Source organism: Lepisosteus oculatus, chromosome 4 (genome assembly GCF_040954835.1).
Source record: "Lepisosteus oculatus isolate fLepOcu1 chromosome 4, fLepOcu1.hap2, whole genome shotgun sequence".
In the NCBI taxonomy this organism is placed as follows: Eukaryota; Metazoa; Chordata; class Actinopteri; order Semionotiformes; family Lepisosteidae; genus Lepisosteus; species Lepisosteus oculatus.
The window spans coordinates 31,669,633-31,683,272 of NC_090699.1; the positions used below are offsets into that span (position 1 = coordinate 31,669,633).

Here is a 13,640-nt window from a genome sequence, read left to right on the forward strand (position 1 = left end):
ATGGTGCTGAACCCAGATCAGAATGCATGTAACTAAACATAAGGTTTTTATGGTAACTGTGGAATGGCTTTGGCATGGCTTATTTATTTACATACATAATATTATTAAACTAATTCTACAGTTGAAATGAATCAGATTCTGGCATTGTTTGTGAACCAGGCTTTGGCACTGGAGTATTCTCTTACTGGCAGTCTCTATAATAATTCAACTGGTCAGACTTTCTAGAAGGGCATTTTGCAAGACCTCAGAAAGAAACATGATCACTCTTATTTTTAACTGCATTCTGCTTTACTGCTTCATTGTTGTGAGTCAGAGTCTCAAGACTTGTGAATGGGTTCCCTAGTGTTCTGACTATACAGGCCAAAATCTGAATCTGGCTTCAATTGGAAATGAAGTAATTTTGGTGGTTTCAGGTTAGCCTGCACATGACCTCAGTCTACATTATAAACTCGACACAAACTCCTAGATTTACAGACTCCCATGAACTTCATGGCAGAGGTAATTCGGGTATATTTAAAGACCTATTAGTGGCAAATAGCACCTGCTTGCTTCATGGCTGACTGTAGTCGAAGGCAAAGTTTATATTACCTTTATTTTCACATTACTTTATGAATCTGGCCATGTGTTGTGCCAAACAAACAGCTTCTAAAAAAAGAAATGTCAAGAATCGCAGAAACAAAATTCAAAGGAATAACTTAGCTTTAGCTTGTGCAGTTTGTTGATGAACCATTATATGTCAAGATCTGATTTTCTATTCTAAGGAATACTTCTTAAAGTTTGTTAATATTTCCTGCAAGAATTGTATACATTAGAATAATAATCCAAGTAAGGATTATTAGGATGTATTTTACTCAGAAATGTCATTATATTAGACAGAATAACTTTTGTCTCTTGTTCAACTGTAAATGCAAAGATATCAAAATGTCAGAAATAATGTAACAGTAACATTTGCATGCAATGTGATCAGTTGGAGCAGGACATAAATGTTCTATGTTTTTTTTGCATACATTATATTAAAATTTCATGGCCAGAATGTTTTCTTTCACCATGGAACAAATTATTTGAAAATGATTAAGTTCAACACTTCTATCCGAAATATGATTTATTATGATCATAAGGAGGTGAGGATTAGAATCATAAGCTATTTTAATGAAACGTTCATTGTTCCTGCAAGAGTTGCATAAGTTACAACTTTAACAAAAAGAGAACGGGATAAACCCACAGTAAACACATTTCAGATCGTATTATTTCCTAAGGTATTGTCTTTCAGTCTTGGTTATTGCAAATTGTTTTATGTGGAACTATGTGATCAAATTTATCACCAAATATATTCACTATATGTAATCCTGCTACTACCAACATGAAGCTCTTCAGATCTATAAAAACATAAATTAATTCATCCAGTCACACACTGTCCAAAGTACAAACACAGAATAATTCATACAGTATACATATATAAATAAGATCTACCTAGCCATTCCCAAAATGTGGCATTTTTAGAAACTTGTTGTCCCTTTTTTTGTTGCTCAAAAAGATAACAGCCTAAAATAATGCTTAATCCCGCTAAAATGATTTGGTAAGTCTGCCATTTGATTGCTTGTATCCTATTTTTAATGTAGAATGTTAAATAAATATAACTGCAGTTGTACCAGTTATAGTTTTAGGTAATAGCATCAATGTACAGTTATGACAATTGAGCTGTGTCCAGGGATCTAAATTACTTTTACTATTGATGTACAGTATACTTCAGAAAGAACTATACTCTGCTTCATTCTTTTCCATCTTCTTTTTTTTGCAAAGAAACACCTGGTTTCATGTTTTTGCACTTTATGGGCCCTATTATAAAAAGTAAATGAACATTATGGAATAAAGAAAGGAAAATGACACATCAGCAAAACCACATAAAGAATCCAATATATTCCTTCTGTTTATTTAATGGACTTTTCCGTATTAAGATTTGGTTTCACGCTAATTTGTAAATGTTTTAAAAAAATAAGGCAATAGGTGCAGCAATCACTCCTTATTATAATCTGATACAATTTATTGCTTTAGACATTCTAAAAAGTTATTTTAATCATATTTTGGTAATGAACATTATAAGAATACAATTCAGTCCTTCAATTAACTTATGCCTCGACATTTAATTATTTTATGTTTTGAATCTGGATAGGTGTATTATATAGCTTTTGCATATTTTGATAATGAAGAACAACCCTTTTTATTTTGAAACTGAGCTCAAGGGCACAACTGGGCTGGATACAGTATGTCATGATAATAAATGTAGAACATTAAACACAAAGCAAACAAAACATTTTCAAATAAGCATACTGCACGCTAAATATATCTTATTTAAATCAGCTATGGCATTTACATTCAGTACATGCTGAAATAAATGAATGTATGAAACAATTTGTACCTAAACGCAAATGTTAAGAATCATTGCTGGAGCTAATGGATAATTGTGACAGACCTTGGCTACAGAGATCTACAGTGGCAGCAGAATGGAAATTCTGAGGAATGTTCCTTTACCAGTTAGATGCACAGCTTATGCAGAACAGACAGCTTACTAAACTAGCTTGTAGATTTAAAAACACTGAGCTGGAGCTACAGTATATGAAAAAGATCCCCGAGTTCCTAAACAGAATCACTACTGAAGAAAGTTCTTAAATAACTCATTTAATTTTACAAACTGACAGTTTTCTGTGGCCCCGCCTCTTTTTTTCTGACAGAAAAGTTATTTTCTCTATCTTATGATGTTCACAAAGGAATGGGTCCCAGTGTTTGTGACCATGTTGACAATAAAACAATGGGTACGGATGCCTATTAGTGATATTAGAAGCCTTTTCCACAGAAGCCAAGACTCAGAGAAAAGCTGACAGAGAATGCAGAGGGGCAAGCCAGATACAAACAACAGAAAATAATATTCATTCTGTGACATTGTCTTTCTGATGAAGAATTAGCTATAAAAAGTCATAAAACGTCCTAGAAAATGTTGTCTATAGTACAGAAAAGTCTGTTTTTATTGCATCTGCCCTGCCCTTTTGTTGAAAGACAAATTTGGAGGTTCTTTCATCTGGGAAGCCTCTATACTGTATCTTTGATCATTTAATTATTATTAATTAACAAAGCATAATGTAATCTTTATTCAGTATATAAGCAGACCTCTTTAATGGATATGGGAATGTTAGTTTTTTGTTTATGAATACTTGTGTATCATTTTTAATTTTTCACTCATCCTAGACCTCATTGTACCCAGCTGAAAGAATGCTCTCCAAATAAGTCAAACAGCAGTGCCGCCACCAGAGACGGGACAGAAAGGTAAAAGACAATTACCGGAAAGCCAGCTCTTCCAGGGGGGCCCTGTGAAATTGGTACAAAGCAGATAGAGTGAACTTGACAATACCTCCAATATTACAGAGAAGCACAATAGTATGCACAGTAACAAGCTAACAATTCAAAAACCATTATGTTTTAACACAATTAGTTTTTTTCAATTTTTAAACTGATCATGAGCAAGCCAAACAGATAAGATTTAATTAGCTTTAGATGCACAATTCAATCTTTTAAGCATTTATGCTTTGCATATGATGCAAAAATGCCCTTTTGTTTGTCAATTATACAGTAGGGCACTCTGCAGTTTGATCTCCTTTAAAGCTATAATGTAAATGAGGAACTTCATATTAGTTGCATGCCAAGAAGTGAAAATCATGCAGTCATGTTAGACTGTTTAAGTGCTCAGGAAGAAGACAATGAATGACTAATATGTCTTGTCCCATGTCACTGATGTACTACAGTTGTAAATTACACAGCTCGTGTACTTTCTGACCATTGTATTTACAATGTTATGTTATGGACTCTCTCTTCCAATTGATACCATGGAAACCAAGATGAACTCTGGCCTGATGAGCTAATGTGTCTCAGAAAACCTGTATTGTATTAAATAGTACATGTAATTTTAGCAAAAATACATTTCCTATATAAAGTAACCCAATCTTTGTTTGTATAGTTCTTTAATAATTTCTAATTAGGAAAATATAGAAATACATAATCAATCATCTTGGCACAATGAAGGCTTTCTTACACAGCCCCATAGATTAGAGCATCAGCTGAAGAAGAAATATAAGTCTCTCACATTATACTGCCTGCTCAAAGAAAATCCTAGGGATTGCTGTTGCAAGCAGATATTGGATACTCTTGCAAAAATCAAGGTCACTTATCCCCAGTTGTGCTCAGGCAATTAAGGAACTCCAGCTCCCTGGTAAATCCCAGTCAACGTTGGGTAATCACATCATTTAGACTTGAATCAGTATTGTCTGGACTACAGGGTTCAACCTGCACTCTGCAAAAACATCTTTAATACTTCAGATACTTGGGAGTTACAAACAAGTTTTATTTTCAATTAAAGCGTAGCTTCCCATTTTTGAAAACATTTATGATTAAAAGAATAATACTACCTCAGCTGACTTGGATAATTAAATTTACTGATTATGTTTCCTTCTGTGTATACAGACTTGAAAGAAAATGAGCTTTTGCCAAGTGCTTAATTGGCACTGCACAAAAAATCTTTGGCCAGCTTTGATTTGTGTAAATTCCCCTGTTAACCAAGAAGTGGCAATTTCACAAATTAATTTATACGATTCTGAAACATAAATCCTTTTATGTCAAAGCTCCATAGATCTTTATACATATATCTTTACACGTATTTTGGTTTAAACTACCATCCACTAATTACTGTTCAAAATTAACAAGCACACTTGAAAGTTTACAAAATTTGAACATCATGCCATTCAGTTAAAATTATAAGTGAGATGCTGCTAATCTAATCCTCTTGTAAACTGTACTGCCACACTGCACTGTAGCATTGTCTTTGTATGTACTGTATCTTTGACATTTAATTCCAAAACGGAAGTCATTGATCCTTAATCAATCTTCAAAGACAACATCACTGAAAATGTATCAATATGCTTGCAGAATAGTCTGATATTTCTAGACATTGTTTAAAATAGACATGGCCTTGTAATAGAATGGGGTTAATAAATCTTTCAGAATTTAGCCATACTGGATGGATTTCATTTCTTTAACAACCTGGCCTTAGCTGACTTGGAAGGTCAGGTGCCCTCAGTCCATAGTGCTGGGCAAGAAGTGTCATTCATGTTAATTACATGGGTTGCCTACAGCACAAAGCACATATGGAACCAATTCCAAAAAGTGCTTCTGAATACAAAACATAGTCTTCCAGTGGGATGCAATTGCCAGTTTGCCATTAGCATTCCTATGGCTCAAGAAAAGAGAAATTAGACTGGACTGATGTGCTTCACTGCATCACAGTGACCCTTCCTGATAGGATCCTGTGAAGGACAGAAGGAGTTCACCCTGGGTAAACTTCATTCTTTGTCGGTTCACTTCCTGGGAACCATCCACTGACTAGGGCCAACAGGAATGTTTGAATGCCCAGTTTACATGATGAACTTGGACAACAAGTTTCTCATCAACCCTGCACCCTTCAAGCTTGGCCTGGAGAGCAGCCTTACATTAGTGAATTACACATTTCAAACAGGCAAGATAAAACAGGAAATTCACTCTGAATACAATGAAGGAAACAGGCCTCTTGTTTTAAATTAAAAAAATATAATTCATTTTATTTGCAGCCCAAATATATTTCAAGTTATTGTTGACTGCTTGCCTATACAGCTGTGACATACATTCGTAAACACAATCTTATTTTTGGTGAACACTTTCTTTAAGTTTTTTGCCCAAAACACACAAGAATAATATTCCATCCACTTGAACAACTCTCACCCATTCCCATCTTTTAGCAAACTTTTTTTAATTAAATATCTGTTTACTTAAGCTGCATGTTAATACAAAACACCATTCCCTGAACATTACTGGTCATTATCTTACTGATAATGGAGATGATAATTTAGGAGTTGAGGCTGCTTTCACTAACTTGCTGTATGAAGATATTCTTTCAGAAAGAAATTATGAAAGACTGTTTTATTATAAAGATATTCTTCCTTTTGACACCCTTATTAAACAAATGGAAAAACTAAAACACCAATGAAAGTATTCAAGGCACCAAGTGAAAAGATGCATTGAAATATTCTCAAAGGACTCAAAAATAGCTTCTTAGGTCACAATTGAAAACACAAAGTGCATATTTGTCACATTAAGGTGCTGCAGTTGTATAAACTGCTGGACTCATTATTCTAATTTTGGAGGCCAGTGAATTTGTAAACACGATCAATAAAAAGAAAAGAAAGGCTCAATTTTCACCTCTGGATTTCCCATATATTAGCTCAACATAAGTACGGCTGAGGTCAAGTGCAGCAAGGACCTACATATTATGTTTTAAAGAATTATACGTAGTATTTTCACATTCTCAATGAACAGGAAAAAAGCAATTGCACGTAGTTACAGGGTTGAAATTATGGGTGTAATTATGTTAGTATAACATGCTTATATAAGTAATAGTAATAGAATCATTTTCACAAATAGGAGTGCATAAAGGTCACAAAAGTTTGAAAGCTAAATTATTGCAGTTGAATTTATTTTGTAACTTTGTTGAATCAGTGCTTCCAAGTTTGTTTTTATATTCATGAAAATATGTGGCCTTATTACGTTCACAGCTATTTTATGTCCAATGTTTTTAAGATAACAGACAACAATATTCAAAAAATGCTTGTACACTACAATTATGCTATATATTGGATAATCATATCTAATATTAACTATATTAGATAATTAATATTAATTAATCTTATCTTTTAATTTTTAATCAGCACAATACATTGGATGTCATGAAACAAGATTAAAACTAGTCTTACAATGCAGAATGTCCTTTCATACATCATAGCATGTATCAAAATCTAGCTTTTGTATATTACATACTGTATACCATAGCAGCTAAGTAGTGAGACAAATAAGTGTCAGTGATACAGGTCCAGTATTATTAATGCAGCAATTTAATGCCTTATAAGCCAAATGACACAAAAAAAAACATTAATGGGATTAATCATCCACATTTCCTTTCTTAAAATGATAACTTCTGATGAAGAATTTTGACGTTCCAGCTTTAGCAGCACATTTCTAATAATTTGCTTAGCAGAAAACCTTATCCAGAGTAATTTAAAATTGTAGAAAATGTACATTTAGCGTAAGTACAAGGAACAATTGTTTAGGTACAGCGAGATAAAAATCTTATGAGATGACAACATGACTAGCACAACCTGGAAGAGTAAAGCAAGTAATATGAAAAATAGAATGAAATATAATTAAAACAGTTTACAGATAGTATACTGTATACAGTGCAGTAATGTACAGTGAGCACCTGTTGGTATGTTATCCATACTTAGAGTGAACAATTAGCAAATTACCCTGCGGTCTTGAGTCTTCGGCAGGTGCTGTAATGTGCCCATTGACAGAGTGTGTCTGATATCAGTGAGTAGTATGTTCCTCTGAGGAACAAGTATGAAGAACAAATGAACTCTGTGTAGGATATTTCAGAAAGGGGGAACAGAGGGCAATTCCACCAAAGGGGGAAAAGGACATGGGGAAAAAAGGGAGGCAGATTTTGGGAGTTTCAGTCTGAGATGATGAGAATGCATCAAAGAGAGGATAACCATGAAATAAGCAGGGATACTCAGGGAGATATGAGTGTTAGTGTGGGAATAAAAGGGAAATTTGAACATAAATACGAAAAGGTGGTGGATTGGAGGTAGAGTGAGAACAGCAAGGAACCCAAAAAAGTGGAGAAGAAATAAAATGTGGAAAAGATTAAGCCTCACCAGTAGAACTGAGGCAACTGTGACTAATCAGATAGGTAGCTGGAGAACCAGGTATCAGCAGAACCAGAACTTCATAGCTCGGCAAATGCTGACAGGAGAACAGAGTGACCCACAGTGACAAATGTAGAGAGAAGATCAAGAAGGATTAAGACAGGGGAGAGGGAGTCAGTATGATCTGTGCTAAGAGAATCAGAAAGGAGAGGAGACGTGCTTGTGTTGAGTGTGCTCAGCAAACTCGAGTGCGTCAAACAGCAAGTGCAGCCAGAGGAAAGTGGGCAGCTGAAGACCCACTTGAGGGTTTTACAGAAATATTTTAGCAACATTATGTTGTATCTGAATTTGATCAAATAATATTTCTCAGGAGCTGTGTGTGAAGTCTAACATGCTGTATGCTGGAGAAAGCTCAGAAGTACTTCTTAAAACCCGTCCACTGGTCTGTGCCCCAAGCTCCTGTGGGATAATTAATCACAGTCACAGCACAATCGGAGATGGTGACCTTCACCCCTTTTACTTGGAGCTGCAGCTGTTGCATCTGGTCCTAATTTTAGTACTCAGAAGGTGTTCAATGCATTCTTCAGTCCATGAGGATTAAGGTTAGACAGGTTATCCAAAGGCAATGGATCACTCGGATTTCTGGGCATTATCCAAACCAACAGAAAGAAATATAGATTTCGCAAGGTCCCATTTCGTACCCCAGGCACTTTCCATTCCATAACGGAAGCCTGGCACATAGAGTGACTCAAAGATTACAATGGAAGTTAAATTATATTCATATCATTTTTTCATTTTTTTTTAAACTGATAATTTGTTCATATTTTCCTTAGCTTTCGCATGACATGTTCTATGACACGAAGACAGATATATGTCAGTCAAATGAAATCCTACACACGCTCCCGGTTAATCTTTTGAACATCACAAAAATGTACAATTCTATGATAATTTCTCTTTCTCTTTCATAGAGATGAAGTAAGAAGTTGCCTTTCTGTCAGTACTCTAATGTGCATAAAAATGTCTAAATAGTCTAAATCTCTATTTCTTTACTGGACTTTATGTGAATCACTATGCAATTATACACTATTAAATCCACGTATGGTCAAATTGTGTCAATTTGTTCCCTTATTTAGTTGTACCTAAAATATAATTTTCAAACCCCAAATATAAATGATCTGCAGTGCAATTTGAGCACTTACAGGTAGCACTGGCAACATAGCACAACTAGAAATAATATCTGCAAGCTCCAGTCAATCCAAGTCTTTGTAAATATCTTTGTTATTATTGGCCAAAGATATAGAAAGAATGTCAGTTTTGATCAGGATATGTAAATAAAGATTTTATTAAGTTAAAAAGACCTGAAGTTAAACAACAAACATAACATCAAGGCTATGACTGGGTGTCTCTGTTTTAGATGAATGACTCCATTGGGTTGGCAAAGTGATTGCTAAAATATTACTTAGGGAGAAAAACAAGGGTTCTTAACTTGAATGCAAGTAAAAGAAGCTTCGGACAAAAAATATAATGATGGGTTTTGCATTTTAATTAAACAAGAGATAAAGTACTCTGTAAATGTTAAACCTGTTTTGTGCCATTAACATAGGTTTTCAACATGTAAATGCAAACTTACTGCATAAACACAAGATCATTGAACTAGAAGTCTTTCTCATAATAATCAACACTGTTTGTTTTATACACCCTAATTGTTACTCAACATAATTTGCCAGAAATATTTTCATATCAATGCTACAGGGATAATGATTGTGCATGCTTTCCTCCATTATGTGCACTGTCAGAGTTGTCACTCTCAGCTAACTAATTGTTAGTGTGCTCTCAGGACAAATGCCTGTAGCAAGTAAACCACTTGGGAGTTTCCTGGCTATAATACATTTGTGTCATCAAAAGTTATTCTAATTTATCATGACTAAAAGTTTTTATGAGGACTAGAACAATATTTAATTCTGCAATGTTGTACAGTATTCATGCAGGCTTTTCTTTTCATTCCAAATGTTTGTTAAACAAGCACACAAACTGCAGCTACTTTACCACAACATGGTCAAGACAGTGCCTCATCTACTTACAGGAGGACCTGAAAAAGACAAAGAGAAAATAAAGAGATTGTTAATGTTTGCTATAGTTTAGAAAAAATCATATATAAATTCAATTTCAAATTATATACAATAGAAAATGGAAAATTCACCAAGGGAAACATTTGAAAGTGTTTTTTTTTCTTACATTTTTTTTAGATTTACCACACGATGACCTCTAATTCAATATAGATTCTTAATACAGTCTTTTATGTTAAATACACTATTATGTTATTCAATACCCACAGATCCTGACCAAATTGTTACCATATAGAATTTATTATATTGTTAATTATGTTCATAAAAAAAATAGTTGAAATTTGGTATTTCTTCAATTGTTTTACAATTTATTTCAGTGCTGTTTCACAGGGGTTCGGGGAGAAAATCGACAGACTACTAGTTCCTATTCCTGTCAATGATCAGACTATGTGAACAGCTGAACAAAGTTACAGATTTGTTTGAAAATGTAATTTAGAATTTTGTTTTTCAGATGGTTAGTATTACACATTTTCTACACACTGTCATTAACAGTTGATTTTATCTCAGAAAATTATTTTATAATGATGAATTGTGAAATTAAATACTTCCAATTTAAGGGTATTTTTAAAATCTCTTCCTCTTTTAAAGTTCCCGGTAAACACAGCCATATGTTTGCTTATACAAGTTTAATATGTAAATTAAAACATATGGAATTTAATTCATATGGAATTTGCTTAAAAATATAAAGGGAAAACTCAATGGGTTTGTTAAATCTTTTCACATTCAGCAGGTTTTCTGATATAGCAGATCTATACTGAGGCTAAACACCCCTGTAAGAAGTTCAATAATTTAGTGATTTTTATACATTAAATTAACTGGTGGTAAAAGTGATAGAGGCAGAAAATGAAGAAACTTGTCTCATGTAATTAATTGAGAAAGAAAAGTACATAATGAGTTAGAAGAAAAACAGATTTGTTTAAGACAAGCAAACCTCATCTTGATGATAAAACATCTACCATTCAATGATAAATTAAACAATTGGTTTAGCTTGAACCTGCACATTCTTTAAAGAATTAAAGAAAGAAAATTAAGACAGACAATTTTAAACCAATTGTACAAACACGAATAACAATAGATATATCAGAAAATGCAGAAAACCATATCATATAAACAAGTATTGACTGTTAAAATGAAATGAGTGAAACTCCTTAAAACATTCCATGTATCTGACTGAAATAGGTGAACTAGGTCTTTCATCAAACTAATGCGAAACAGGCAACCCCACCCTTGTCTAGATCTTGAAATTTTCTTTTCTAACACAATCTTGAAACTGTGTCTCTAACAAAGTCTTGGAGTGCGGCAGCAATGTCCTGGATTACTGGGGAACTGACAGCAGTAACACAACACTGCGGGCTGTTACCACAGACACCACAAACCAGTCGCAATCAAGCCGATGGAGTGTGCATGAATGACTGCCCTTCACAACTATTTTCCCAGACTTCCTTTTTGTGAAACAGGGGTCAAGTAAAAAAACACAATTCCAGACTACTACATTTGATATAAAGACTATGACCCCCTTTAGTTTTAGAACAGAGGAGAAAAATATAAAGAAAAGAAGGAAACTATATACAGAGCTTGGAACATTACTTCACCGATTTACTTTAAATGGGGAATTCTGAAATACCTACATTTCATTACTTGATTGTATGTATACATGAACAATATAGAGGTATATGTAAGAATTTCAGATTATATCAGATTAAAAGCACAGCAGGTGGACAGTGAGAACCTTCTTTGTTGTGGATTTTGTGTAAGAGCAGCAGTTTTGACCACACGAGTTAACTATACACTGGAAACTTTCTCAGTGCAACACCAAAAGTTGAATGGAATGGATGTCATGGAAAATATGAAGACACTGATTCAAATGAGTACTTTATATCATCTGCATTTCTAGCAGACAATATTAACTGCTTGATACAAGGGTTACAACGTATGTACTGTATAATAATATTTTTTTATTAGGCAAACTCAGTATTCCAACAAAACTACCTTTTAGAATGACCTCTCTCAAGCCTTATTTTCACAACTGCTAATGGTGTCAGAAAACACATTGTTGCTGCCTCCTACAGCACCATGATGCCACACGCTGCGTGGAGAATTCCTTTCTTTGCATTCATTTGTGCAACATTCTTCAGGAACCACTCTTTCTGGCATGGCCAATAAGGAGAAATGAGAGTAGAGTGTCCCAAACAAATGTCCCAAAGAGGGGGGCTAAAGCAATACAGAAGGTTACATAAATATTCAGAACAAAATTGTGAAACAAAACTTGGTCAAGCCAAGTCTTCTGCACCAGAAGTAGTTATGGACATGGTATGTGTATAACAGTTTAAGAAAACACTGGCAGAGAAACTGCACTAGCAAATTGCTGTCAGAGGTCTAAATCAATAAGTAGGAATGCAGATGACTGGAAAAGGTTGTAATATATATTTTCTGCATTTTCACTGGAGCCAATGGCTTGAATGCAGTACACTTAATCCTAGCACAGACTCTTCGAACACTCAATGGAAGTAATAAAACAGAGCTTTACTTTTTTCCACTCTGTATACAAAGCAAAAAAATGTCAGGCTCATTGCTGTTATCATCGCAATGTTCTCTTAGTAAAAAGTGGGAAGAAAACACATTTAAAAAGCAAGCCATCTAATGCAACACTCAACAGCAAGCCTATGTACATTACAAAAGGAGGCAATTTTTTGTTTTTTGTTTCTAGACCCCATGTTATTGGTTGAAAAGACAATTGAATGCATATGTCAAGTCCAGACGAGATACTGCCAGCTACATTATTAAATTCAGTCTAAAAAAACTGCAGAAAAGCCCAGACACATGTAGAATATACTGTATGTGGGTGTTCAGACGAGGTAGGTAGGTTCCTTGAATGTCTTGAAACCATATTTGAGCTTATTATCAATCCATGTTTGTCATCACATTAACAAGCTTATGTGAGTAAAGCACTTTACTGGCAAAAGATATTTCTATTATTTCTCTTTGAAGACAGAGTTATCATTAATAACACTGGGAGGCAGAACACTGCACGCAATTTCACTGATCAGAGAAGTCACCCTGGCATTTCTGTCCCTAAACATGTAGGCAGTGTGTATTTGAAGGCAGGGAGACATACCTGGATCACCATTGCGACCTCTTTTTCCCCTTGCTCCTGGAGGGCCTGGTTTGAAAATAACCAGCAGTTAGTCAAGGGTCAGACTACAAAGTTTTAAAGAAGCAATATCCCCTCTTCCTCGCAAGCCTGTTTTTTAAATATTTTCAATAGAATTTTGTTTAAATAGAATTCTGTCTTTTAAAGATGCAAATATAGCAACTCCTGGCATTTTATTTTACTTCAGTTTATTATGGGGGTTCCTAAAATGTATTCATTTGGCAAAAATTAAAAACAGTTTGCCTCAAACTTCGGATCTGTGTCTTTTTTTCTTATTACCATATTTCTCAAAAAATGTGAATGCAGTTGTTTTTTTGGCACTTTGTTCATAGCTGACTTTTTGTAAGAAAGTGGCTGTCTTTAAAGAAAAACAATGATTGCAAATGGGAGGCAAAAGATCATTAATGTTTGCTACTGTATATGTGAGAAAATTGATGTTTTGAAAAATATTTTGCAGATGTGAACAGATGTGCACAGATTCAATGCAAATGTGGGTTTCTTGGTGAAGTGGATTTAAAGTTATTTTCTTATGAATTTGCAATCCTCAATTATCATGGGGTAATAAATTATATTTATACTGCTGTA

General features: G+C 34.3%; 2 protein-coding genes across 2 annotated transcripts in view; both read right to left on the bottom strand.

The window, feature by feature from the left end:
• The window catches only part of col13a1 (collagen, type XIII, alpha 1), a 76,450-nt gene extending 73,096 nt beyond the window's left edge, over positions 1-3,354 (bottom strand). The window contains exon 1 of the mRNA XM_015346933.2: positions 3,334-3,354. The gene's annotated coding sequence lies outside the window, so the exon portion shown is untranslated. The remainder of the gene's footprint in view (positions 1-3,333) is intronic.
• A 4,790-nt stretch (positions 3,355-8,144) lies between these two features.
• Positions 8,145-13,640, bottom strand: part of LOC138238037 (collagen alpha-1(XXIII) chain-like) — a 56,622-nt gene continuing 51,126 nt past the window's right edge. Inside the window, exons 3-5 of the mRNA XM_069187833.1 lie at positions 13,020-13,064; positions 9,860-9,867; positions 8,145-8,237 (exon numbers count right to left, since the gene is read on the bottom strand). Of these exons, the coding sequence (XP_069043934.1) occupies positions 8,145-8,237; positions 9,860-9,867; positions 13,020-13,064 (146 nt within the window). The remainder of the gene's footprint in view (positions 8,238-9,859; positions 9,868-13,019; positions 13,065-13,640) is intronic.